The 27,140-nt window shown below is 38.6% G+C and overlaps 1 protein-coding gene across 1 annotated transcript in view; it reads left to right on the top strand.

Annotated features, from left to right (window-relative positions):
* Positions 1–24,275, top strand: part of LOC124153571 — a 51,149-nt gene extending 26,874 nt beyond the window's left edge. The window contains exons 2-6 of the mRNA XM_046526833.1: positions 14,885–15,062; positions 18,198–18,331; positions 19,849–19,955; positions 23,702–23,797; positions 23,985–24,275. Coding sequence (XP_046382789.1) covers positions 14,934–15,062; positions 18,198–18,331; positions 19,849–19,955; positions 23,702–23,797; positions 23,985–24,112 — 594 coding nt within the window. The 5' untranslated portion in view covers positions 14,885–14,933 and the 3' untranslated portion in view covers positions 24,113–24,275. The remainder of the gene's footprint in view (positions 1–14,884; positions 15,063–18,197; positions 18,332–19,848; positions 19,956–23,701; positions 23,798–23,984) is intronic.
* The last annotated feature ends 2,865 nt before the right edge of the window (positions 24,276–27,140 follow it).

Raw genomic sequence — 27,140 nt, 5'->3', positions numbered from 1 at the left:
AGCGCCTACTTATTGGGTAGTATCCAGACGTAACCTGCAGTTACCTATGGAGGCTACCTGAGGGTGTTTATATCCCTGAATAGTTTCCTTGGCTTATTTTTTTTCGGAACAACCCTTTATCTTAAGACTTTTTGTTAACAGGGTTACCCCTTTCTCTGAAAAACCCAGAAAGTAATTTTATTGACCTGGGAAAGTCATTGGAATGTCAGGGAAAATGAAAAATAAATCATCTTTGCAGCGAATTTTGATTTTTTCCCTCTCCTTCTGAAACATTAGTGTATATTTTATATTTATCGATACCATTCCCAATACCCTACATAAAATGCGTTCTTTAAACAAGAACCTCTAAAGAAATTGCCTCTTTATGCACTTGGAAACCTGTTCTTTATCAGATAAAAAAATCATGCTCGGAAAATACTGAGATAAATGTTAAAATTTGACGAACATCCCAAATGTTGACCAAAGTCTCATTCACACACCCTGAAAACTTTCATGTTATTGCTTAAGATGACGCACACTTCCCACTTTACCGATCGTATTATGTCATTTTTCGAGTGGAATTACTCTATAGCAACTTAGTTGTCGTATTGAAAATTTCAGGGATTATTGAGAAAATCTTTGTTAGCATTTTTCTGAACCTCAAATATAAAAACGTTACATCTGAGAAAATATTGAAGTAAAATTTTGAAATTTGAAAAAAAAAGGAAAATGCTGAAAGGGATCTATTTTTTATTACCCTGAAAATTTCGGGATGATAGCGTATGTCCCAGGTCGTTCAAGAGGGTCCTGCTAAACACATTTTCGGCATCGCGGGATCTTTGGGGGTATTCAACGACTATATCCATGCATACCGTTTTTTCTTTCCAGTATTCTGCCTTTACGTCGATATTTCATTCTCCACATTAAAGGCAGACCTTTGAAATCGTAACTGAATCTTAATATTCATATTTTTGCATGAAATGTATACAGAGGAAGTTGAAACATCTGATTTTCCTCCACTAACGCTATCACATTAAGTGAGCATACTATTTTTCATCCCATTTCAATATTCAAATATCGGCATCAGGTTAACGAAGGTTAACGAAAAAAAAACTGAAAAGCGCCGTGTCTCAGAAAGTTAATTCATGTTTGCAGGCCTGTATGCAGGTAACGGCGAATTTACATTGACATCCTGATCTGCATTTGACAACCATTTTAAATATTGCCGCAACGTTTCAGGTTCCAAACTCGAAAAACGCCATTTTATAATTATGTCTACTGTGCAGGCGCGACGTAGCCGACGTGTCTAACATGACTGTGACTATTCCACGGTTGGAATCCAGAGAAACCTTCCTACTGGTTATCAATATTTTCAATACACTCAATCATATTTTCATAATCTTTAAAGATGAATTTTTAGTGAAAATGCATGTTATCAAATAGTGTGTAAAATATGTTGACTTTGTTCGTAAGGCGGGGAAAAGTCATAGAATTCTTGTTTCATATTTGGGTGCCCATTGTCCACCTTGGACAAGAATAGTGTCATCGAAATCAAACTTAATGGTCGCAAGAAAGTTACGAGTACAAGCTACGAAGCACGAAGTTAGTGGACCTACTGTGTATACTTCATGTGCGGCAGAACATCTGAAAAAATCTCTGAAAGCCTCTGAAAACATCCGGATTCCTGAGAGTGCGTTCGTTGAATCCTACCATAAGTGGCTTATATGGCACCGCAGGAATTTAAAATGATGCATCCATCATAAGTCCATTATCGATTTCCGTTCCATGCATTCAAAAGTCCATTATTATCTTACGAAATTCTTTTTCTGGAAGGAATGGACTATCTGCTGAGAAAGAATTCTCACTGTTATCGCTCGAAGTTTAGTGGAATAAGAATACTTCCGGGTATGAAAAGTTATATTGTACTAGATTAAATAAACTGCACACGAATTTCCTTGCACAATTATTAAGGAGGCTCATCACTCCTGCTCATTCTATCGTATTTTGTGTTTCCATAAGGTATTGCGTAGACTTAAACTGTCATTTGCAAATTGTCATATTAAATAGAGTACGTATACCTTTTTTAACATTTGCCTGTATCCCAGATTTAAAAAAATCATGCTTGGAAAAACTGAGATAAATGTTAAAATTTGACTAACAGCCAAAATTTGACCAAAGTCTCATTCACACACCCTGAAAACTTTCATATTATTGTTTAAGATGAAGCACACTTCCCACTTTACCGATCGTATTATGTCATTTTTCGAGTCGAATTACTCTATAGTAATTTACGTTGTCGTATTGAAAATTTCAGGGACTATTGAGAAGATACTTGTTAGCATTTTTATGTATCCCAAATATAAAAACGTTACATCTGAGAAGATACTGAAGTAAAATTTTGAAATTAAAAAAAATTAAAATGCTGGAAGGGATCTACTTTTTTATTGCCCTGAAAATTTCGGGATGATAGCATATGTTTTTAAACAATAATATGCCGCGAAAAAAGTCACTTCATTCGGAAGTGTCACGTCGCATTTCATTCGGTTTTCAAAAACGTCCAATGTGCGGTGATGAGTGCTACGCGATCCACCTTTTTTCCAATATTTTTCTGCAAAATGTTTGAAATTGCGAAGAATAGCATTGAGCTTTTATGAATTTGATATATCAGATCATCATGTATATATTTTGTTTGAAACCAACGCTTATGCCTTATTTCCTCATGAAACTCGGATCACTTTGTCCGTCAACGACGCGAGTGGCGACTTTTGTAAACCCATTTAAGCGCGCCTTGGATGACAACACATTTAGAGAAAAACTTGAGGAAACCTCTTCTGTAATATTCGTGGTGGAAGCAATACGTCCTATAAAATCGCCATGGTATAAGCTTCCCCAGTATTTCCGAAGCCATTGCATGGAGTGAGTGAGTCACGTAACAGAAAAGGCGGCCCATCCGAAATCTGAGGCCAAAACCATCTAAAACCTTGAGACCAGCACCTCCCTCATAATTTGCGGTATTATTAGGGGTAAAATATGGGTTGAGGTAGGTTCAAATGGAGGCCGACACACCAATTTTAGTATCGTAACTTTAACCCGACAATCTCCGTTTCTCTTTCTTTTTCAACTAGGCAGACTACCTGTTTCTTTCCAGTCCTCACATAAGGCCTGTTCATCTTCCTATCATTTCCCCGTTTTCCAAAACTCTTCCATTAATCACAGATTTTAGTCTCTCATCACTACTCGGCAGGGGTGAATGAAGTGGAAGTGATTGTGAAGTGGAATGAAGAGTGGAAGTGAAGTGGAATGGTGTTGGGGGAATTGACCTCTCATGAATCTTGAAGGAATGGGGAAATAGTAGTGATTATAGTGGTTTTCCAACGCGTGTTTTAATTTTACTAGTTCATTTTACCATGTGTATAAGGTTCGTATCTTTAAATTTTCCGAGGGATATCCTTCTGATTTTTTTTTTGAAGCATTGCATTCCCCAATGGTGTCACGATAAGCCTCGTGCCGCTCTACCTACAAAATAATCATAACCTGACCCTGATTTCAGTCAGCGGTAGGTATATTAACATTGGAATGTTGCGAAAATTTTCTAATGATATTTTCAAGTCATTATTGCGAGTAAAAATTTTAATGGGTGCATGATTTAAAACAAAACAAAAGTCAATACGGAATATTCCGCAGATATTTTTAGAGCTTTGCTACATTGTTTGAGTAAGACTTACCTACTGCTAAATGTTTGCAACTTATGCTGGTTGTTTTGCGAAAACTGTTTTATTATTTATCTGCTGAATTGATGGAATAATATCTTCCGATCTCAAAAAATCCTCAATAATTTCATTGGGAACTTTGTAAACATCTAGTCAACTTAGTCTAGTTACAACTAGCTAAAGTTTTGATTATTCAATGCCCCATACTTCGGACAAAATTATGCCCACATATAAAAAATTATGGAAAAATTTTCTGATCGGCAATGCTGGTACTAAAATTGCAAAAAAAAAATGGTCCCAAAAACAAATAGTGAAATGTGCATTGCTTCGCCTGTTTTTATACTCCAGCTACGTGAACGATATGAAGTACAGCTCATAGGTACTATTTGATAACACACATGTTCTTGGACCAATTTGTTACCCATCTATTCTAAAAATTACTTTCACTTTAGGTATTTGGTTTAATTTTTAGAAATAGATAAAGAATGAATTTTTAAAATCAAGAAATCGATTTTCGTAAACTGTATCCTTTCCTCGATTATGAATTTCTTTTTAATTCCCAAATTACATATTTTACACATTTAATGACTCAAAAACGCTTGAAACCCAATACTGTCCCCAAGTTTTATTGCTACATGTTTTGTTTTTATCTTTTCTATCAGTCACCCAAAACTCCTCCAGTTTGCGGTAAACGAACACAGCTCATTGGTAGGAACTCAGCTCATTCTCGGAAAGGCTTTGAGCTTCTTGACCCTGTTGTCAGGTCTTTTAATAAATAAACTTCATAACTCCACTTTTTGGTTGTCAACGAACGTTAGCATTGGAATAATTGCCTTTACACAAAAAGGCAGAAGCGATTTATTTCTGTGTATTGCATCAGGAAAAGTTTTGCAGTTTAAAAAATTAAAGGATAGTGCTTCAGCTTATTATGCCTATAGAAAAAAAATAAAAGTTAACATTTAAAAAATTTCCACTACTTTATGTGTTTACAGAGTTACTGCTTTAAAATTCACTAACTCATAATTAACTTTGTGGTATTCTATTGTAAGTTTTCTTGGATATTACACAATTACTTAAACCACTTCTTTTTTACAGAGCGCCACCCGGGTTTCGATGAATTATCATCATCTTCCGGCGCAAATTCAAAACAGATCATAATTTGCGCCTGAAGATGATGATAATTCATCGAAATCCGGGTCGTGCTCTGTAAAATGAAGTGGCATAAGTATTTGTGTTATATCCTTAGTTACTGCTTTGTTTAGACGCATTTATTGTGTGTAATATTTGTTATTAGCCCGTTTTAAAATTGACATACCCAATGGAAGTGAATTACCTGGAGCCCCTTCAGCTGCAGTAAAAGGAATATGATTTTAGGTGAATATTTGACGCTGTTTATATGTTAGGCTTAGCAAGGGTGTACTCAGGATCAAAACTAGGGGGGGGGGGGCAAGCCATGGTTTTTCAGGTTGTAGGTAAGATTTAAGCATGGAAAAGGTTAATGAAATCAACATTTTAAGGAAATTTTAACAGTTCTTTATTAATTTTTAAAAATTATTTGCTTGAAAAAATATTATTTTCCTTAAAGAAAATTGCGATATGTGCTTCTGGGGGGTGGGGGGCAGCTGCCCCCTTCTACCCCTCGCTGGGTACGCCTATGAGGCTTAGTGATTCGCTGTTTAGTGGGAAATATCTCTTATTTAATTTGAACAAGGTATCATAACGTAATATGTATCGAGAGCTCAAAGAGAAATACCTTAAACGCTCCAATTTCCTTTTCTTTAATATTTTAGTTTTCCGGATAGCTTACAACTGCAGAAATGAATGACTTGTGAAATTAGATAATTAATATAATAACTGTTCAAAAAATGTAGGGATTACAGTCGGAGCCAGCACTCCAGCATAAAAACACCGGATGTACCCCATGATATCGAGGTAATCTAAATTAATTTTAAACTGTGCGTAGAAGTGAAAAAATAATTCTACGCACAGCATTACTCTATATAGTTCGGCAGGTTAAAGATAATTTTCATTTTCAAATAAAAGAAATTCTCCTTTGAGCACTGTTCTCAATTGACAAATATTGATTTTAAGCAAAATTGTATAAGTCTTTATAAAACTTCCACTTACATTTAGCTTAAAGATTCTGTATTATCATTAATATTTTCAATCATATGGTCCTTCGAAATTCGTCCATTCATAATCATCTTTTTCTTTAACGTTTCTTGTGCCGAAGGTATTTTCCCTGAAAATAAGTTTAAGCGCTGCTGGCAAGGCTATGGAAATCGGATTAATTCTTCGCTGATATTCCAGAAAATAGGAACCTAGGTGTCGCGTCGGTTGGATTGAGTCTTACTTGCTATTTTCTAGTTTTAAACCTTCATTTGAGGCAATCATCGTGTTGAGTGTCTTCATCATAATTAGTTATTTGCTTGGTCAGTAGGATGGTCAGGGGAGGACCGACCACCCGGCATAAAATCTATTGCCGTGTTTTTGTCACTTTCATTTCCTGTGTAGTTAACGTACTAGGTTTGTGTACTATAGGGATTGGGAGATATCAGTAAGTTATTTCAGTAATTCTGCAATAGGAAGATCAGCTGGGACGAGTTAAAATGGTTACGACAATTTAAATTCTTCCCCATTTGTATTTTATGAATGTATTGAATGAATTAAAGTCTTTGTTATATTCCACTATTACACTTCAAAGACCTCGACCGGTTTAAGCCTCTTCTGACTATTATCAAAATTTCATGGCAAAGCTTTTATTTTCAATTCAACAAAAATTTTACATCCTTAGTCATAACACATAATAGTAATGGAACAGAAAAGCCTACATAGGTGCCTAAATTGGAGGGAGTTGGTTAACAAAGATGGGTGATAGAAAGAGGGGGAGACTGGTCAAATGGGTTTCGTCCCCTGTTCCCTCAGACTATCCTATTGTAAAGTTGGAGATAAAGGGAAATGATGTTTGGTAAGCGGTGTGAGTGACATGGAATGAAGATAAATATCAAGAAGACCTATGTAATGCGGTTTTTTTTTAAGTCTTCACAAGTATTAGCCTAAACATAAATGCAGATTGAGGGAGGATTAATATTTCAGGTGATACGTTGTGGAAATCGAGAATCGATATCATGATGAAGATAAAACATTTGTTTATATTTCTACAGATTTTATTTATTGACCTAAGAAAAAATACTTTGGAAATAAAACAACTATTAAGAAATCAAGTATGTGGTAATTAAACAGCTGTGTTATCTATATCCTGATATCGATAAATGCATATGGTCACAAAGCTAAAGAAGTGGAGCGATTGAACCATTTGGCAGCATAATGTAGTAAATGGACTGGGTATTAGATTGAACTATGGTTGTATGGAATATAAAGTCGTCGGCAAAAGAGGTGACAAAGGAGGTGTCGAGTTGATCAAATCGAGAAAGATCTAATTTTTATAAATGTTCTTAATCAAATATGTAGGGATCATCTATGTGATTAAAGATCAAGTTTCAAAGAAATTATGAAGTTCAAGAACGTCAATTTACACCTCTCATTTCACCATGAGAAGAATCGGTTAGTGACGAAATTGATCAATTGCTTCAGATAACTACATGAAAGAAATTTTTGAGGCTTAAAATGGGCATAAAATTTTCCGTGACTTAAATCGATTCTGCTTCGCGTTTCTTTTCAATTGTAGGATATTAAATTTTTCCAATGTAATCCTCGGGAAACTGTAATTGGACATAGAATATTGAGCAAAGCATTGCATTACTAAATTGAAAACAGACAACCGATTTTGCGGAGGCTTCAAAGTGGCTAAAAATATTCTTTCATTCCGCTTTGTGGAACTCTAGAACCAGGGTTGTGTATTTTCATTTCAACATGGATTTTCACAAAGTAAAAGCCGAATCGATTGATTTCAACTCTAGGAGTTTTCCCTTGAACGGGGAAGAAGCGTGACACATCGCGCATGCAGCTAATGTTAGGAGCCTTGAAGCAGGGCTGGACGACGCGGAAATGGAAGTCAAAATTCTCTCCACAGTCAACTGTCCTAATGGTTATGCAAATATGGGAGTTGAATTTCAACAAATAAATAGGCGCATAAGAATTCAACAGCCATGCAACATCCTCTGGACCTTGTGATAGGTTCTACGAAGTTTTAAGATCAGAAAAATGTCCACGGTATGTGTGCAGCATCAAATTATCCGTCACTGAGACTTGACCCAAGGAACCTCTGACAATGAGTCGCGGCATGGCACTTTACCCATTACAATACCGCAACGATTGTGCCCTGAAGCAGTCCCAATGCCCAATATTTCGGCTTCGTCCACAGATTTCGACGAGAGTAAACTCCATTGTAGGTGAGTCGTGGGCGAAGCATACTTGGGAGAACATGGGGAAGAATTCGTAGCTGGATCCCTTGCGCGTTGTCATAATGCGGCGGATATGTTTATTTCCCCGGTGTAAGGAGTATATTGCTTTTAAATTTCCCGGTTGTATGAGAGCTTTACGATGGCACATTTTGGAAGACGAGTCGCGGCCAGTTCCTGAACTGACCGCTTTCAGACGCCAATGAGCTTTGCGTTAATTTTTTCCGCCACTGTACGAATATTTACGCTAAGTTTTAAGTCTCTACCTAAAATAAAAGCCATTAAGGACTTAGGTCCGGCGATTTCCTATTTCGGATCACTTGCCCTGGTTCCTTCTCGTCCCATGTCGACAAGGCTGTCCAGCTACGTGACGGAGCCTCGACATAAGGGTGAGAATAACGTCGTACCTTCGAAGAATTTCGAATCTTTTTGGATAGTATTTTGTGAAGAGAATAATTATTAAGCGCTTCGAGTTCCTTTGTCATGACATGAAAAAATCGTGACCCTTTTCCGAAAAACCGGACATGCCAAACCAGCAGTTAGGTGATGAGTGTCGGCTTCTCCTCAAATCCCTCGAAAGGAGCGAAAAAGGAACAGAGGAAATAGAAGGGCAAAATATTCAGAGGGTCACAATGCGGCGGAAGATGCTCACTGCTTGCAATTTTGGCCGCGTATGTATAAAGCTTCCGCACACTGGCTGTGAAAACTTTATAAAATCAGTTACCTATGTACAGCAATTTTGACTCTCCTCACTTGGAATATGAAAGGATGAATGAGGACAAAGCTCGCTTACCATTGGAAGCAATTGCGGATCTACTGGTTATCCCCCCCCCTCTTGGTTATCCCATTCATACTAGATAGAATGGTGATTTTGTTCGGACCCCCACTACAGCTGGGTGGTTACCCTCTACTTAGCTCCCCATTGTCCCTATCATGGATCCTTGCCACTGAGTAGAAGTAAAGGAAAGTATTTGCAATCAGCCTGCAGGGCTGTACGTTGACAAAGTATTTCCTTTCCTTGGAGCTAGCTGCTAGCCCTAAGCCCTAAAGATGGTGTTGTTGGTGACGGTGGAATAGTTGAAATAAAGTGCCCGTCATCGGCAGCAGAGATGACAGTAGAAGAGGCCGTCAACAAAGGAAAAGTAAACTTCTAGACGAAGAATGACGAAATGACGTTTAACCAGAAGCATAATTACTTCTATCAAACTCAAGGCCGGTATCACATCACTCGGAGTCACTTTCCATCACACTGTTATTTGATTTTCTGTAATTATAATTGAAATAGAAAATAATTCAGTGAACTACACTTGTACTTTCATTCAGGATTTAAGAAACATGCATGATTCCTCAATCATAATGAACGCAACTTTTTATCTTACAGCAAGAACTTATACTACACATTCGTTCTTCCCTCCAATTTGCTAGGTTTTGACTCTTTCTTCGTTTTTTTGGGGCAGACATATTCAATTTTTACCACTTCGTCCCCCTTTTTTGGCGCTGTTTAGTAGTCGGCATCTGCATGATTTAGTACTGTTATACTAAAATGACTATGTGATGGATGTAATAAAATCCTCAGCGGAGAAGCACTTTCCAATCGACGTCAATGAGTAGCTTGTACTTGTGTATACACAGTATACTAGCGAAGGCAAATACTGAAAACTTCAATTCGTTCCTCATGCACACCGACCCCGGAAAGGAAAATTTCCCCTCACGTCCTTCCAGGACCTCTTTCAAGCTCTTTGCAAGGGTCTCACTCAGGGTATAACATATGAAAGCAATTCGTTCTATTTCTGATAGAGCGCCTGGGGCAAAAGAAGTGAAAGATGACTACGGCCGCTGTCATTGATTCCCGTTATGGGACTAAAATCTTTCAAAACTCTCGTTTTTCATCCCTTTATTACGCACTTATCTGAAAAGCATTGGCCACGGGAATTGGTGTGTTAACCATAAACACCTGACCATAGGGTGGGTGCGACATAAACAGAAACGTCATTATTTTATTCAATATTCCGCAAAGTTTCCCGAAAATAGCCATTATTTTCAATAGAGCCTTGCATAGGATCTACAATTTAGAAAAATAAATAAAAAAGTTAGCGACCTAGCTACATACTTTTCCTTGAATATATCGAAAACCGCATGTCTGTACGAGCAAAAGCAACTGGACAAGAACGGAACGTTTAGAAGCATGGAAAATAGGGGTGTACTGCGTCCTCCGGACTGTGGACATTCTTCGCCAAGCATACTTTTACAAACTTTCTATTTTTTTCTGCCTTCCTTATTGGGTATTCCCATCTAATAGCCTTGTAGAAAATAGCCTCACAACAATACCCCCTCAGTCCAGCTTTCTCAGAAATGATATTATCATGTAGCATTGTTTCCATTTTGGTACCTCTTCCTGAAATGAACTCTTTATCAATTCCGCTGACTCTCACCTCCACGGCCTTATATATATATTTATGAGACGCATTCTGGTAGACTGTACTGTGCCGATATATTACCCCTTCCTCAACCCTCAATGCACTCATCAGTTTTTTTTGTATTGGAAGATTCAGGGCAGGGTTTTTGAGAACTCGTTCCTGTCTTTTCTTTGTGGAACAAAAAACTTACGAGTGGAGATTGTCGATGGACACTGAACCTTTATGAGACCGATGAAAACGTGCGTCATCGGAATGATGGTTGAGCATTGGAGCTAGTTATCTTTATTATTCGATTTTGGTCCATAATAACAAGGGGAAGTGCGGTCTCCAATTTGAATTTTTACACGTGAGAATTCGGGAAGTTCGTTCAACCAACCCTGGCCTTGAGGGGAGGGGAGTGAATCTTCTAGAAGCGGGTGGCGGAAAATTTTCCGTTTCTAGAATAAGCACGTATAAAAGTAAAACCGCGTCCATCCTCCGGATCATTCTGCCGGTGAGCACCCTCGGAGGCCAAGCTAGATCACCAGACGCTTCCCCAGCTTCGTGTTTTGGCTGAGCACTATTGATTCATTTGTTCTACATTGGTAACATGCATTTTATTTATTTGTGGTGGTAGTGATTCATATGACTGTCGCATTCAGCGATTGCTTCCGCGTGGATAATATCCAACTGTGATTTTTCCTCCTTATGATTCGAGTGTCGGTTTTATTTAAGGGAGTATGTCAAAGACTTTTATGAATGAAAATTTTAGAACCGTTATTCATCCACGTGTTATTTTTGTCTAAAATTTTGTCTCGATACATTAATTTGTGCTGTCTTTCTAAGCGCATGTTGTTTTACTATTAATACACAAAAATGAATTGTTTTTTGGAGCTTGGAACCGGGTTAAGCAGCTTCATAGTCGCTAAATTTTTGAAAGCTCGCTTTATAAAGGGTCAATCGGAAGTCAAGTTTATGGTGAGTGATTATATTTTTTAAATATTTATTTTTATATTTGTGCTGCGAAATATACCCACGCCTTAAGGAGATTCCGAAAGTGATGTGAAATCCATGTGCTTATCGTTAATGACATTGCATCTCAACTCGATTTTTATGCATGCGTTTTCCCATTTCCCAAGAAAGTGTACAAAGGGGGAAAAATAATCCTGAAAAATCTGTTGCACCACTGTCATTCAGCGAGGAATTAAGTTTCCTAACCGATGGGAGATATGTTTAAGATTGATTCACGACGACGAAAATTCAAAGTTGTCGCATGGTCTACCTATTTCTTGCACATATCGGAGATGGAATCACAAATTCTTGTGCTTCGAGTGTAATTAACGCGGGCCACCGGTGCTCTAATAAAACAGTAGTAGCGGGTAGTGCACTAATAAAACACACATTTAATTCCTTTGAATCGTTCAATTCAACGGAATGTCATATCTCCTTGATCTCTTAATTCATTTGTAGACTAGTTCTTAGAATATAGGTCTTTTTTCGATTACAAAACATGTAAAGCCTACGTTACGGAACTTTATTTTTCCAATATCAAGACTTTTCTGTAAAGAATTGTTTGTGGTAAATTACTCTTTTCATAAAAAAACTATTTGCGAAGAGCCTTGAAAATGGAACACTAAAGTCCTGAAATATTGGCCTTACATTTTTAATTAATAAAAAAGAGACTCGTATTCCAAGAAATAGTCTACAAAAATAGCTCAACTTAACGTTGTAGGTCCTCTGAGAATAAGGTTGACTCTGAGAAAAAAGAGGAAAAGGGTAGAAATTCGGAAAATATTTAGCCAGATAATTAATAGATAGTTTCAATGGTTAGCATCAAGTAGATATTATTTTATGGCGAGCAGCAGGAATTGCTTTCCGGACAGGCAGGCTGTTGGTATTCCGTCTCCGACTCGTAGCCTGAAAAAGAGGACGACGATATGGGGTGTTTGAATATCCCTCGTTAGTGTGGTGGATAGAGTGATGGCTTCCCTCCCTGTCGGTCCGGGTTTAAATCCCGGCGGTGGCAGAGATTTATCAGAGACTGCCCAATCCCTGCTTTGTGGAGTGTCCTTCAAGTGCTGCACTCCGTCCGTCGGATGGGACGTTAAGCCGTGGTCCCCTTGGCGCTTTTCGTTCAGAGCTTGGGAAATGATGTTTCTCTCCACCCTTCCCTGCCTACCCATCAATCATAGCGCAAATGACCTCAGTTGTCGTTCTGCTCCTTCAAATATCGTGCAATACTCGGCATAAATTCTCTTGAGACTATTATAATATTGCAAAAGAAACAGTTTTATCACAGATCAATAGTGGAGGCACATATTTATTTTATTTTTTCTTTCCCCCATAATACGTATGTGTCAGCTAGTGGGACCCTCTAATTTTCCTATTCCCTCCTCCGTAGGCAAGTAGAGCGTGTTTGTTTACATTAATCCCTAAAGTTCGATAGTCGGTCATTCCTTATAGCATGCATCGGAGTTCCTTTTCAGAAAATGCAATGACCGTCTCCGATACAGAAAATACCGAATGCTTTTTTTTACAATTTTTAAATTAAATAGTACGACTCATCGATGAAAGTGATTTTGGTGCATCCGGAAGGTTGACAACGGATTTATTCAAATGACCAAGCATAGTAAAGGACAGCATTTAATTATGAAGAAATGATATTTTTTAGGAGTGGGAAGATACGATTTTATACGCAGCTGGATCTCATGCAATAGTCCATATCCTTACATACATTACATCCAATATTGCATAGAATAGTACGAGGTGGTGAAGGCTTATCCTCCGCTATACACCCTGTTGTGCATTACTCCGATTTTCTAGAAATGGCTGCAACCGGTAGTGCCGCGTGATGTTGAATAATGAATTATCTGCCTGGTCTACAAATACCAGCAAACTGGGGCCATGTTCTGTATTTCGTCGGTTCGCACCGATCGTTTAAGTCTTTTTCATCTATCGACCCGTAGGCATACCGATAAGCCCTCTCCCACCAACGAACCCATTCCAAGGGATTCTGTTTAGCAATCGGTTTCAGTTCAGTAGGAATAGCAACCTCCCCCGGAAAAAAAATAGAAGGGGATGGATCGCATTTCCAAGTGCTTCTGAAGATACACATCACGTGGTACTAATGCGCCCATGCAATGCGCCTGTATGCATAGGGGCAGTTTTCGCTTATACGGCAATGGGTATTAGCCCCCATTATATTCGATGAGAGGTTCTTACCAGGATTAATTTAGTGATGCAATTTCCTTATGACACTGTTACGTGGTAGTATCTCTAAGAGTCTTTACTTTTAAATGGCAAATTTTAATTTGAAAATTTACGATGGAAATAGCAGAAAATAATACTACTAAGGCGTAGATTAAAACTTGTATTAAATACATATGAAAATTAGGCGAAAGAAAAGGCCGCGGCGTACCGATCGGGTGCGTACAGAATCGCACCCGATCGCTCCCTTACCGATCGGTTGATATCGAATATCGTTGGCGCTGATCGTTCAGATATTATCATAAATTTTAAATTTCTGTTTCATTTTTTCTCAGATGCCATCGATTATAACTGTAGTACTAAAGTACGTCTCTCCTTTACAACTTATTTAATTGATTTCGTTTTTATCAAAGAAACGTCATTATTCTATTTTACCGGTCTATATTTGATTTGCCATCTTATGATGAAGTGTTCTTACACGTTCAGCGCCTAACAATCCCGTAACACTGAGTTTCCTTGTACGACATGTTCTTAGCTTACATGTAATTCCTCGATTTCGGAGGCTTAGATGATTCATTTCTTCACGTGTCTTCAGTTTATTCAATTGGTATTTATGAAAGGTGCGTGCTTCAACCTTTTTATAATTATTCATCAAGGAATTACTCCTCTATTCCATCCTTCTGGACTCTTAAACGAAGGAAAATGTGAATGGTGTCAGTGTTTATTTTCTTCTTATAATGAGGTTAAGAGTATCAGTACGTATTTTGTGGCTCTTAAAAAAAGGGAAAAGTATGTTACTAACATAATTTTATTAACATTAATTTGGTGTTTTTTATAGAATTTTTAGCGCGTTATCTCGTATGTGAAAAAAGGCGCTATTGTATTCGGTGTGTCAATTTACAGAACACCGTTTAATGTAACGTGATTTCGATGGTGGTTCTAAGTTCGGCATGTAATACCGTATGGATGCCCAGGTCTCGGATACACAACCTTAGTCTGAGGTTTTGTTTGATTAGACATGATGTTTTTATTGCTATTTTCACGAATTTTGCGGAATAACTTCAATGATTTTGATTTTTGTGTTTGGAATAAGTTTACAGAAGAGTTTAATTTTTGCATTAACTCTATCGTAGCGTAATAAACTAATCGCAGTAAAAACTGATATAAACAAGAGAAAATGCGCTGTATGTCACTCACAGTAGTTAGTGTTATTTTATTTTTGTTCTTTCAGAGGTTCCAGATTTTTTAGTTTTCATCAGCATCAGATAACTGCAGAGATCATGATGCGGGGAAAGAGGATAGGAGTCATCTTTATATTGGTCCTCCTCATTTCACAGAGCTCTGGACAGAAGTTTAGTTTTGGGACTTGCCCTACGGTAACCTCTCTCGCCGGTTTGATGATTGATATGGTAAGTCCAGAGTTGAATAATGACTTAAAGCTATTCCGTTACACCGCTCTTTCGAATCTGAAATCATTATTACATTTTTTAGTATACCGGGACTACATTGATAACTTTACGGAGTCACCAGCAGTGATTTTTTTCGCCGTGGCTAGTCCCAGTATACTTAAATTCGTCTAGAGCGAACACCTCTTTTTGTTCAAAGTTCGGGCTTTGCTCTTCGGCTGTGGCGCTGTGCGCACCATTTGGATTGCTAGTCGCATAATATGCTCACCCGTCCCAGGGGCGCAGGTAGGAATTAAGGCTGGGGTGGTTAGGTGCAACTAATACCGGGGTGTGTGAAGGTATGGTATACCCACCAGGATAAGCGGTAGGTGCGAGATTAATAAATTGCGGAATTAAGATAAATAGTTGAAAATGGTGAGTTTTACGGCTTTATGAAGGATATTTTCCTTACGCTATTCTATTAGTACTATCAATCTAATTCAGTAAAATGGATTAAACTTAAAAATTTCTCTGAGCTCTGGGGGGGTTTATCACCCAAAACCCCCCCAAGAGGTGGTATGGACTGCGCCACTGAGCAGTCCATACCACCTTGTCCAGTTTAGTCCATAAATTTCCACAGAGGAGAATGGCGCCTCATTACCTTAACTAGCTGAAGCATTCGGCCAGAAATCGAGGGATCCGGGTTCGAATCCCGGTCAAGGCGAATGATTTTTTTTCTCTGTGGAATTTTCGTTTATTATTACATCGCTGCGCCACTGAGCAGTCCATACCACCTTGTCCAGTTTAGTCCATAAATTTCCACAGAGGAGAATGGCGCCTCATTACCTTAACTAGCTAAAGCATTCGGCCAGAAATCGAGGGATCCGGGTTCGAATCCCGGTCAAGGCGAATGATTTTTTTCTCTGTGGAATTTTCGTTTATTATTACATCTTTGAGTTTTCGAATTTAAATTCAGTAGATTCCTTTCGTTTGGGAGGCCACCGGTTATTGGGGACAGTCGCGTATTTGGACACATCTATTGGAACAAGACACATTGGCATGAATATTACAATGATGGAAAATTCTCCTGTTGACTTCTGAATGTGTTGTCTTCCACCGAGCAATTATATGGGTTTGCAAATCTCCACTCGCGCTGCTGATGGACAGAGCGTTCCGAATTTCGCTGAGAAATGGGTTATAATTAGGGCTATTCACCAAAAGTTATATTCGTGATGATGTGATCTTTCCAATCCATTTATAATCAATACTATTTCTCACGATGGTGCAGTCGAATTCAAAAGCGTTGCAACGAATGGAGCGGCGCTACTTTCGCCGCAGTTCGGAAATGGAGTTTTGGTATTTTCAATAAAACCAGTAGGAGGAAAATTTGAACAAAATTCCTATCTTTCCCAGGTTTCTGGCATGTATACACTCAATTTCTCACACACCAGGGACCGAACTCGTATAACAAATAAATAAATCAGCGCCATCCCAAAAGTTACGTAGATAGAAAAATTTACAATATAATGTTTAATTTTGCCACAGTTAATTATTACTGATAAAAATTGAGTGCCTTTAAAGTTTGGGTGATGATAAAAACGTCAATGCCAAGTTTTCATTACTCTTCTGTAGAAACACATTTCGAATGCCTAAAATATAATTTATTTATATCTACATAATACACAAAGAGCCCCCTTTAAGGCGTTTGGCAGGGGGTGACCAATCACTAGAATGCAAGAGGATTCCCACATGCGCTCCACACGGCCATTATAAATATTACACATGATGAAATTTCTCAGTAAATCCATTCAAGCTTACAACATTGGAAAAAGAAAAAAATGCAATGAGTTATCCTAGCGAGTGACCCCATTACCTTTATTAATTAAGACACCATTGCTGTCCCTGGTAGTGCAAGGAAAAAATGCTGTCATCATCCAAGCCTTACTGTTGTAGGGAAGCACTATATCTTGATACTCCGTGATTTATCCAGGTTTTCTGGGTCAAAGGACTGCACCCTGAAAAATTCTGGAGGGGTGAGAGCGTCCTGGAGTCCTATCCAGTAAGTAGGTCTCCTCGTTTCCGAGATTTCGGAATCGAACTTTCCGTTTCCGTCATTCAGAAGCGCTTTATGCCAAAAATGTCTGGAATCGGTCCTGGCCAGACACTGTTAATGGAAATTTAAACCAAAATCAGGAACTACTTCATAGAAGGGGAAAGGTAATGCAGGCATAGATTATTTGTCATTTTAGGGAATTTACTCAGTCAATCTCCGCATTCCGCCCTGCGTGCTATGGACGATTCCACGCAAAGAAAACAGTGCAAATAAAGTGGTCGTCGGATGACAGAGAAGAATCGCAATGTTCAATTGAGCTGGATCAGATCGATGTGTTTGCCACTCAGGTCGGCCAGGTTTTAATATCAGACTGATATCTAAAGTGCTTAGCTTTCTCGCTTAGCACTGGACCAAGTCAGCCAGACCGAATTCTATTCGGTTGGTAAATATTGTTATTTTTTTATTCGAGCTTTTGGTACTGGTGATGTCAATAATTAATTATATAACAATTCTTTCTTCACCCACGCCTCAACCGACCCCAACATCCACAGGGTTTTCCGTCCGCCCACCCTATCTCCGTATTGTGTTGACCATTTTCTTTTGCTGGCAATCCCCTCCCGGTACCCCCACCGATTCTCACTCCTTCTCAGCTACCCTAAAGGGACTCCTCGCCCCCGCCTCTTTTCCTGCCTCGCTACTTACTTCTGCCTCTCCATTTCTATCGACACGCGGCCTCTCTTTTTACCCTACCCCCCTTTTTTACTCTTCTCCACCCTCCCCCCCCCGTTTTCTGTGGTTCTTCCCACGTGTCGTTATTTTACAGTTATGACTAGAGTCGTCCTTCCAACGTGGGTTCCACACATCCCGTAGTTGTATCTTTTCCCATTGTTTCCACTCTGTACGCCTGTTCCCACGCCCTTCTTCAAAGATGTCAAGTCCTCCCCAACCTCCATTCTTAAAGTTATAAAGGTGATTTTCAAATATTTTGCAGTGTCTTGTACCAGATGTTGGCTCTGTGAGCCGAAACGCGTTGCACGCAGTAAAAAAATGTGGAAAAGTCCTACGATCTTTTATTTATTTAAATATTCGTCTTTCTTCATTCACAGATCTCAACTACATGGAGAGAATATGCCCGTACTCCAAGTGTGCATACCCACAGTTGGCAGTGCACCCTGTACACCATTACAACGGTGAATTCGATGATATCATACAGTTTAAGTATCACCGGTCAAAATAAAGTGTAAGTGAAGCCAAGATTGTTTCTTGATCTTTATATTTTTGTTTTTTTTGTAATAACATAATGAATTATATGAAATGTGTTTCTATGCATTAGATGATCATATAGTGATTATTATTTTTCCTGCCAGGGCATTGCGTGAAATGATATTGTGACTTAATTTGTATATCATTTATTTGGTGACATTAAAGTACTCATCATAACCTTGGTGCCAATCGTTTTATACTGGACTGTGGTAAAAATAGTACTTGAACTGTAGTTTTTGAAGTGGCATTTGAGTAAACATTTCCTGCATAACTCATAGAATATTTTTTCTGCATTTTGAATTCAAATTTTTCAAATAATGAGAAATGATCTTAAATTTTAGGTTCATGGAATATTCTAAAGATCTGTATGGGGCATGTTCAAAATACCGTATAAAATGAAAATGGCAGAAAAGTTCAGGGAAAATTCATCAACGGTCATAAGTAAAAAATGTCTTGCAGGTTCCGTTGTTTGCATGTGAAACTTGAGAGATTTCTTTCATTCATGATAGAACGGGTCCACCGCATACCACCTGAAATTACCAGCTTCATTGATTAGGACAGGAGTAAAATAGTAACATTTCAGTCATAATTATATGCTAATTACCCTTTAATCAGCTCACCATCGGTTATGCTTTTTCGTAAACCTTAATTCGGCCCTATAACTATATTTAATTTTCTCGCTCTCTCTGGGTCAATCGTCAATACTCGGAAGCGTTCAAGTGGCTACTGCTGTTGATAGTAGTCCCTCGGATGATTGCGTATGTTCGGGTGTACTCGCATGGCGGCTGGAGGGTGTTTCCACTTGCGTCGTATGGTCATTTACGAGTCAGCTAGCAGCGTGACTCTCAATCCCCCAAAGCACTTCAATGAAGCCAATCTTAGCGTTGTTGATAGTTTGAAAAAGGTAATTTCTGATTTTTCCCTCCATTCTTGGAAACATAAAATGAGTGACTAATCATAATAATGCTAATTAATATTTTACTGAAATCATTTAGGGTATTATCGGTCACTCAGATTACCCTCAAGATATCCTCTCTTTTTCTTCCTTGACAATTCGTTCCATGTAACTAATACGAGGCCTTCCTTTGCCGTTTTTCGCATTCACTTTTCCTTCAACGTTAGTCTTTATAAGACCGTCATACCTCACGATGTGGCAGTTGAGGTTGTCTTGTCCTCTTTGTAGAGCACTCAGACTTCTATTTCCCCATTACCATCTCCATCGGTCCATTTTATCTTCATAATTCCTTATAATTGTCCGCCCACTTACATCTATGCTGTTGTCCATGACTCGCTACCATAAAGAAGTATGCATCGGTTGTGTCGTGCGATTAATAAGTAGAGATCGAACTATGAATTAAACAGTACCTGATACGCTCTCTCTGGAGCTATCAGTTAAAGGTAAAGGAAAAGTGATCGAGTGATTCTGGCTTTAGCATTAATATTTCCTGCTGTTACTATTTAAATACATGAATTATTTTCTCTCGCTAATTTCAGAACACAACAAACCTTCACCGTCGTTGGAACCATCACTGCTGGTGGAGCTGCTGCAGATGCTGCGACGGTCGCTGCAACATTCTTGACTTTCCAAGTCCCTAGCTATTGTGAGTTATACTCATCATAATTTGGTTATCTGCCCACTGGTAGGTCCAAATACGAGGGGCATATGAATAGCAAGGTCTCCAAGGCCCGCGCTGCTTTTCCGGCGTATGCTGGTATTGAAGGTTTCTTGGGGCTCCACCGGGTAATCTCCTCCATGGCTGCCGACGTTTCGGGGTACGAGTCGTACTCCATCATCAGGGCTGAAAAAGCCCTGCCCTGATCATGGAGTATGACACGTACCCTAAAACGTCGGCAGCCATGGAGGAGGTTACCCGGTGGAGCTCCCAAGCAACCTTCACTACTTGGGCTACCTACCATCTTTTGGGACAAATAAGGTGTCCTGCTTGTTGATATCATTCCCAAAGGCATAAAAATGAACTCCGAGAGGTATTTCGAGACCCTACGCAAACTACGAAGGGAAATTCAGAGCAAACGACGCGTTAGGTTGACAAAAGGCGTTGGATTGCACCAGGACAACGCGCGTCCCCATGTGGCCCAAAAAACAACGTCACACATGGCGCAATTTGGATGGAAGGTGATTGATCACCCACCTTACAGTTCAGCCATTGCCCCCTGCGACTATTATCTCTTTCCGTCCCTCAAAAAAAGCATTTGGAGGGCGAAAATTCGCGAAAGACGACTAAGTTCAGGAAACGGTTATCACCTTCCCCCAGGAAGCGGCGGAAAGCTGGTTCAAGGAGGGAATACTTAAGTTCGTCTCACGGATGCGGTGAGTCATCGAGGGCGAGTGCGACTGTATCGAAAAATAGCTGAATGTTCAAGATATCTAGCAATATAATGTGCATTGGCAATAATCTCATTAACTATGAAAAAAATGGAGACCTTACTTTTCATATGTCTCTCGTTCCAAAGTAGACTCCACCGCCTTCTGTCCCGGGTCTCCTCCTCCCTGGATCTTACATTTATCTTCCCGTCATCTTTCACATTCAGCCTTCTTCTTCCTCTTCTCATTTCTCCTTCCTTTTTTCCCTCGACTGCTGTATTTAAAATCATCTTTACTCTAAAAATATGCCTTATCCAATCATCCTTTTACTTTTTTATGGTTTTCAGTAGTATTTTTTCCTCCGTAGCTGTTTCCAGCACCTAATATTTTCTTACTTATATGCCCATTTCACTCTCTGTAGACTCCTCCACACTCACATCTCGAGACCTTTGATCCTATGATGATTCTATTGAGTAAAGGCCGTTTTACACGGTACACGGAATTGCGCAATTTGACGTACGTGCGAAGGCGCAATCAAAATTGCGTCGTGTAAAGCGGTGAATTGCTAGAACACATGCGAGAATGCGTGGATGCGAGACGGCAAAATAGCCCCTGTTCTAATTTCGTTCATGCATTCGCGCAATTCCACGGCATTTTAGAAATTAATGCAGCTCTAACCTGCGCAATTCCGTGCCCCGTGTAAAACGGCCTTAATATTAGCTGGTGTAAATAAATGCACACTGTGGGGATTTTTAACCTCGGACTAGGCCGTTGCCTGAAAAAAATGGGGATAAGGGGAGTCATATGGAGAGATGGTGCCTTTCAGGGTTTACTTGACGGGGGTAAGGCTACTGCCTCGTCCGATATGGAAGAGTGATCGGAAAACCGGTAGAATCGGGGATTATGCGTGAATTTTTAGACCCTGGAATTATGCTTGAATTATTCATGAATTTTTTATCCTTGCAGTAGGTAATATCAAAATCTTTTATTTCAAATTTATTTCACATCAAATGTTGTCAGTTCAACGCCCATTTTCTGGACTAAAATGTGTTTGTTGTAATTTTTGGTGGAGTAGTTTAGTAGAATTTTTACAGGCAGTGGCGTAGCCAGGGGGCTCCGAGGGGTCCGGACCCCCCCGAAATATAAAAACACTATTATTTTCTTTCATAAAATAAAACAAAATATTGAAAAATCATGAATTTTAAAGATTTTTCTTTAACAAATGAAATTTTTTCGATTTTGAAAAGTGTTTAAATTAGTTAAAAACCCATTACTTAGTACCCTGTTTTTTTTTAATTCCTCCCCCCTGGTTTTGGACCCCCCCCCCCCCCCCGAACGAAATTCCTGGCTACCTCACTTTTTAGAGCCGCATCGAAACGTGGAATGTTGAGTACAATAGAATCGAAATGCCTAGCACGCATCAGAAGCCTCTAGTACTAGAATTTTAGAAGTCTAATTGTAGTATTACTCAAGCAAGATTCAAAAACACTAAGCATAGAATCCCAGGGGACGTCAATATCTACTTATGAGGTCAAAATGGGTTCTTGACTTGCATTGAATTAATTTAAATTAAGTCTTTAAATTCGAAATCTAAAGTGATGCATAAGTATAATGTTATTCAAAAGTATTGAAGTGATTGTAGGTGTTTTAAAATTGTTATCCATCGTGGTAACCGCGTAAGATTAAACTGGAATTTTGTCTGAACACCTCCTCCTTTTTTCCTCCTTTGATTGGCTGGACACCCTGATAAGAGCTTCGGGAAGAGCCACCTAGGTGGATCTGCCCGAAGTGGCAACAAAAATCGAGCTTCTACGAGGCGGTCTGTTGCCTCCCCCATGCAAGTCCCCTTCTCTGCAAATCATTCGAACACGGCCGATGTCTTCCGAACATCTCGAGGAGGGGTTGGAATCCCTAGATCTCCACGCTCGCTACGGCCTTGACCTTTGATGGAACATTTCATGAAGGCGATGATACGGGGTGTATCTTTTATTTTTACGAGCCTGGTACAATCGGCAGTACTTTCAGAAAATGCCATTTTGAATCATTTATCCACGTATATTACACAAACGGATCCTCAAGTCGGCCTCTCAAAGTGTTGTTAACCACCTCGCGTGTAAATGGGTTTATAATAGTTGCCACTCGTGTCGCAGGCGGACAAATTGATCCGAGTTTCAGGGGAAATAATGTAATATTAGGGGGTCATAACCGATATTTATACACATGATAATGTGAGTTATCGAACTCATAACTTTTCCGTGCTATTTCTCAAAAGTACAAACATAATACTGGAAAATTTCGGAAAAAATTGGATCTATTTGCACTTATCACCGCGCCGCAGACATTTTTGAAAACGGATTAAAATGCGACCGAAGTGGCAACAGGAATCCGCCTTGTATGGGGTAGAATTGGTCCTACTTAATGAAGTCTCCTCGCACCTATCATATTTGAAAGCGCTTATTGTATATGAACCTCATCCTCAGCTAGTAGCCCTTGAAAAATTGTGGAAGAAGTACGATAATTACACTCTCCCATTCATTGTCATATGTCATATACCCTCTCGTATACCATTGGGACCTTCTCGATCGCAGATTGAAAAGGATGACGATCGTATTATCATTACGGTTCATGGTGGCGTACCGCGAGGAATTGAATTTTCGTTCATACCTTTAGTCCTTATTGCGTTAACATTAAAAGTTACAATAATAATCAATCGGTTATCATTTGAATTCCCACCTCCAATATGTTTAACCTCCTCAATATATACATGAAGATGTCACAGAATGCGACTCAATATATGACAAAATATAACAGAAGAAAGGAAGTGCAGCGACGACAAAAGTGCATCAATGAAACGTCAAAAAATGTCTCCCTTTTCTATTTTCATATTTATTTAAGTAAATCGTTTGAACTTCAGTATCTAGGCACAGATATATGTTTTATGCTCTCTTCAAAGTGAATAAAATTCTTATCGTGCTGCTTTATTGTTTGAATTAATTTTTCATCTATGTTTTTTTTTCATTTCAGATACCACAAAGACGGCAAACTATTATATCATAGATGGGGCTGATGCAGCGTATTTGGTGCTTTACTCATGTGAAAATGTTTTGTTTGGAAAAGTTGGTAAGTGCATTCGTTTTAATTAATTTATCCCATTTTTCTCAATATTTGATGCAACTAATACATTTTTTCGGCTAACTAAGTTGAATTAAAATGAATTTTCAACTAGCCCTTTATTAAGGGCCAAATTTTTAATTTTATGGCGGCATGAATGTTAATTCTGATTTGATTTTTTAATTTCTATTTTCAGAAAGTGTCATTATACTGACCACAGCAACAGCAACATCGGCCAATATTCAAAGTGCTTTGACGGCTGTGTCCAACGTAGGATACCCGTTGCATGCTTTAAGACGAGGATATCAAGGATGCATTGATTAATGAACTCGAAGAATCTGACGTGCGAAAAAGGATGTGGTGTTATTATCTAAAGTTTAATAATAAGAAAAAAACAGTCTTGCCTTTCGTGTTGTAGGCTAGGCTGTTGTAATATTCCAAATGTGTATGGACCAGCAGATGTCACTGACTTTTGCATGAATTGATAGTAAACATCACACATGCTAGCCTAATATTCCGATGGTTCAGTATTTCGTTTAATAAATGTTTTTTAATACATGCATTCCTTTAGTATATTGGCTATAGTGGTATTCCTGCATATTTCTCTCTTAGACGTGCAACATACCTCAAAATGATTGGTATGGATTGAGTTAAGGTCAACATACTTTTAATTATGTGTTCAATCTCCTCAAAATGCACTGCATCATCGTATGAGTCCATGCACTACTCCAGTAACACCCTCTTTCTTGCTTTAATTTACTTATCCTCTTCTCTCAAAAGAAATAAGGGGATATGCTAGTGAGCTGACACTTTTCCGAACTTAAAGGGCAATTATCACTCCCTCTCTACCACTTTTTTTAAATATATTATTCGTCAAAAACTTTCAATAACATCTTGAAAATTCCAGGGTGCAATGAGTAGACCATTTTTCACTGTGTGAATAATTATGAAATATCACGTCAATATTTACTCACGTTAAATTTTTATTTTCGAGAAACAAGAAAATGTTTAAAAAGGTCTATTCTCTATACATCTACAACATTTCAAGATGATGTCGTAAGTTTTTATGGCGAAAAAATGACCGGCCAAGAAAGAGTAATGGGTTCATTTAATAGTGAAGGTAACTTATTGATAATTTGGGCCTTGTACATAATAAATATTTTTATCTTTCATTTAAATTTTTGTTTTGCCATTTCAAAATTGGTAATAGCTATTGGAGTAGCTAGCAAGTTCTTTCACCAGGTGGAGTATAAATTATTTTTGAATAAAGCCAAATGTGTACTTTATTGAATTCTCCTAATGCAGTAAAGTGGAATTCGGGTTCCTTTTTTGTTACCTTCTAGGAAATAGACGGAAGGCCGATCACCATACTTGAAACAGCAATGTTAAGATGCATTACGTAAGTGCGTACCTGCGTTCCATTAAATTCTCTATTCCCTACAGCTATTTCATTTCCATTTTAAAATATATGAGGATGAAAGTATATATTGATAAACATAAAAAATTATTTGACTGGCCAAATATTAAAATAAAGGACGCATGAAGCAAACCTACGAAGCAGGACGGTAAAACAGCGGTTTGATAATGGATACAATATAATTTTTTAATGCTACAATCGTATCTAATGAATTTTTTTCGAATTCGATACGCGTGCTCTTACTTATAGGAAACCCTTATATTGGCAAAATATTTTTCTGTATTCTAAGCCTATTAACTATGAATTCCATGTGGAGAGTGACTAGAAAATATTAAACGTAATAATAGTTCATTTATCACTGTCGATGCAGCCATTGAATTCCTGCCGTGGAAGGAACAGTCAACATTTTTGGGCACTTTAGGCGCCTCTTTTTTGAGCAGACGTTAAATTATTACATCTATACCTCCTATTTTTTATGTTGTAATTCAATCTCATGAAGAAATTTCTTTTTTACTGTATTCGGTCATAATTCTTTAAAAAACTTTTCGAGGCGCGGATAGGTGATGCATGCACCTGGAACGCTGGTTGAGCTATTCATCACTCTATGGGACATGCGTCCTGCAATTGGAAAGATGTGATCATTTTGCCAGAATAAATACGAACTATATTGACTAAAATCGTGAATTTTGTTTTAAAAAATTAAATATATCTTTAAAAAGAATTTTGCATTGCCTGACTCTTATTCCTCAAAAATTTGATGTGATAATAAAAAGAAGAGTACGCGTTGCGTACCGATGGCGAGAATTCTCGTCATTTTTTTCCCGAACATTCCTGACGGATGACGAAGATTCTCGTCCTATAGGCACGTCAACCTAATCTATTTTAAAGCGTACAATACGTATTCGTTGGGTTGTTTTCAGTTGTTCGTTATTCATAATGAATTGATGAATCATAACGTGTGATTGGGTAAAGTTATATTCTGAACATTAGCATACCCCGGTACGCAACGTTTTACAAAGACTTGGAAATGAAGAGTTTCATCAGGGTCAAGTTATGCGTATTACTTTCGGGAACCTTAAAAGCCTATCTTTCTATCTTATTCCACTCTAGGAACTTCTCCGTTCATTCTCCACCCGCTCCAACCTCTATCTCCTTCCTGAATTCGAATTTCTGCTCTTGTTAATTGATTGGAGGCATCAAACTACAAATTGTGACTGCTGGTTTGCCCCTACTTCCAAGTAATACGGAGCAAATTTTTGTCCGACGAAAATAATCCCTTCCCATATAATTTATCATATATCGGGATTGCTACCTCTATATGATGATTAGTACCACTTTCCAGACTCGCCCTGCTCTCCTGTTCTGTTAATGAGAATCATTCTTTAAAAACTTGGGTTCCACAGTTCCAACGATTCCAACGCCAGCGCGCCCTCTTATTTGAGTCGAAATGCGCTTGGAAAAAAATCGTCGTAAATGGAGGATTTTATGGAGCGCATCCCTGGAATCTATGGTCATTGAACCAGTCTTCCGGCCCGAGGAGAAGCCCTAGAGGGACGCCATTAAGGGTTTCGTTTGGAGATGGGTGTGGCCCATAACCAGGCTTTTTATTAGTGGAGTGGGAAAGCAGAAAACCTGCGGAGAAGACGGAAAAACATAGTCGGCAAAATCATGAGACATGGTGGTCTGATGAAGACAATCGTTGAGGGACTGTTGGACGGGCAGAAGGTAAGATGACGTCCCCGAATGAGATACGCAGGACGGATTATAATTTTGGATGTAAAAAGACGAATTTCGCCGAATGAGAAGGCCAGCTGATAGAAGAGCAGAACGAAAAGCAGCATCTAAGCTATCTCACGATTGTTGACTTATGATGATGATGAATGGGAAAGCGAACGTTGCTCGTTCATTTGAGTTTCAATCAGAGATGGATAACTA

This window comes from Ischnura elegans, chromosome 2 (assembly GCF_921293095.1).
Source record: "Ischnura elegans chromosome 2, ioIscEleg1.1, whole genome shotgun sequence".
In the NCBI taxonomy this organism is placed as follows: domain Eukaryota; kingdom Metazoa; phylum Arthropoda; class Insecta; order Odonata; family Coenagrionidae; genus Ischnura; species Ischnura elegans.
The sequence above is the reverse complement of the archived record's forward strand: the minus strand, read 5'-3'. Positions and strand labels throughout refer to the sequence as shown.